At 29.8% G+C, this 1,556-nt stretch overlaps 1 protein-coding gene across 1 annotated transcript; it reads left to right on the forward strand.

The window, feature by feature from the left end:
- The first annotated feature begins 302 nt into the window (after window positions 1-302).
- On the forward strand, window positions 303-1,235 carry LOC126743193 (farnesol dehydrogenase-like). Its single transcript, XM_050450174.1, has one exon. The coding sequence runs from the start codon at window positions 365-367 to the stop codon at window positions 1,127-1,129; it is 765 nt and encodes a 254-aa protein (XP_050306131.1). The 5' UTR covers window positions 303-364; the 3' UTR covers window positions 1,130-1,235.
- The last annotated feature ends 321 nt before the right edge of the window (window positions 1,236-1,556 follow it).

Below are 1,556 nucleotides of genomic sequence, written 5' to 3' on the forward strand. Positions count from 1 at the left end.
ATAAAATAGATGTCTTACAATTATTATTATAACCTCACCCCTGAGTAGAGTTAACTTTAGTAACTTTATGTTAGTTATCAGTATCTTTAGATATTTATTATTTTTTGCATTTTAATATGTAATAAATAATTATTTATTAAAATAAGCACAATACTAATAATACGCACAACACCATAATTATTTTTTTTTAAATATCTTATTAGTGCTTGTTTAGGAAAAACTTAACGTGAGAAATCTAGCCATTTTTTTATTCAGAAAAATAATCTTGTTGGCCAAGGTTATTTAAACCCAGCTTGTGAACAGTTCTGTTAGTAAAAAAGCGATTTTAGAGAGAGACGTAATACTGTTGCATTTTTATTTCAAAATGAGTAAATCAACGTTTTCAAAATATGCCGGTAAAGTAGCAGTGGTAACAGGTGCCTCTTCAGGAATTGGTCAAGCTATTGCGGAATTATTGGTGAAAAATGGTGTTATTGTAGCAGGAGTAGCTCGAAGAGTTGAACGAGTTCAAGAACATTCTAATCAATTAAAAAAATTACCAGGTAAACTACATGCCCTTAAGGCCGACCTAACAAAACCAGAAGAAATTATCACTGTATTTAAGAAAATCACAGAAGAATTGGGTCCAATTTATATTCTTATAAATAATGCCGGTCTTTTACAAGCTTGTAATATTATTGACGGAGATTATGAAAAATGGAAAACAACACTTGATACAAATGTATTAGCTATGGCACTTGCTTGTCGAGAAGCTATTAAAAACATGAAAGAGCATAACATCAAGGGACATATTATAAATATGAATAGCGTAGTTGGACATCAAATAACCTATTTTCCTGGACTAAATGTTTATCCAGCCTCTAAGTTTGCAGTTACAGCTTTAACAGAAACTTTGCGTCTAGAAATAAACAATGCAAAACTACCAATAAAGATCACCAGTGTTAGTCCGGGATACGTTAAAACTGAATTCGTAGAAGTCGCATGGGGGAAGGACGGTAGCCAGAAATTTGAACAAATGCCTGGATTAAATTCAGAAGATATTGCCGACGCAGTAGAATATGTGTTGAAAACTCCTGATCATGTTAATATCAAAGAGTTAACCCTTTCCGTACAAGGAGAACAATTTTGATTTAACAATTATATATTATTACAATATTTTAATTAGAGTAAGATAAAACTTAAATCATATTATGTTTAAATCAAAAGATATTAAATAAACTACATTTTGAAGAATATTTATGCTAAATGTATTTATTTGCGTTATGTCCTACGATTTTACTAAAAAATTTATTTACATTTTTTCAAACATCTAACAATTACTTCTAGACGATTATTCTTTTATATTACATAAGTGGCTTTTAAAAGTTTATTTTAGGGCTGTTGCAAATACCTTACTAAGCTGCCCTAGAGTGCAATTGCTATGGTTAGGAAAAAAATTGCGTTTTTTTTTGAAAATGAAGCTTTTCCTTCCTTTTAAAGCACTTGTCTCAAGAATCTTAGCTTATCTTACAGTGCCTCAAAATTAAATACAAAAAAAAATATATATCCATAATACT

The sequence above is a fragment of the Anthonomus grandis genome, chromosome 12 (genome assembly GCF_022605725.1).
Source record: "Anthonomus grandis grandis chromosome 12, icAntGran1.3, whole genome shotgun sequence".
Taxonomy (NCBI): domain Eukaryota; kingdom Metazoa; phylum Arthropoda; class Insecta; order Coleoptera; family Curculionidae; genus Anthonomus; species Anthonomus grandis.

Bases quoted from the DNA above. Each gene is read 5' to 3' on its own strand.
- LOC126743193 (XM_050450174.1), top strand. From the start codon at position 365: ATGAGTAAATCAACGTTTTCAAAATATGCCGGTAAAGTAGCAGTGGTA.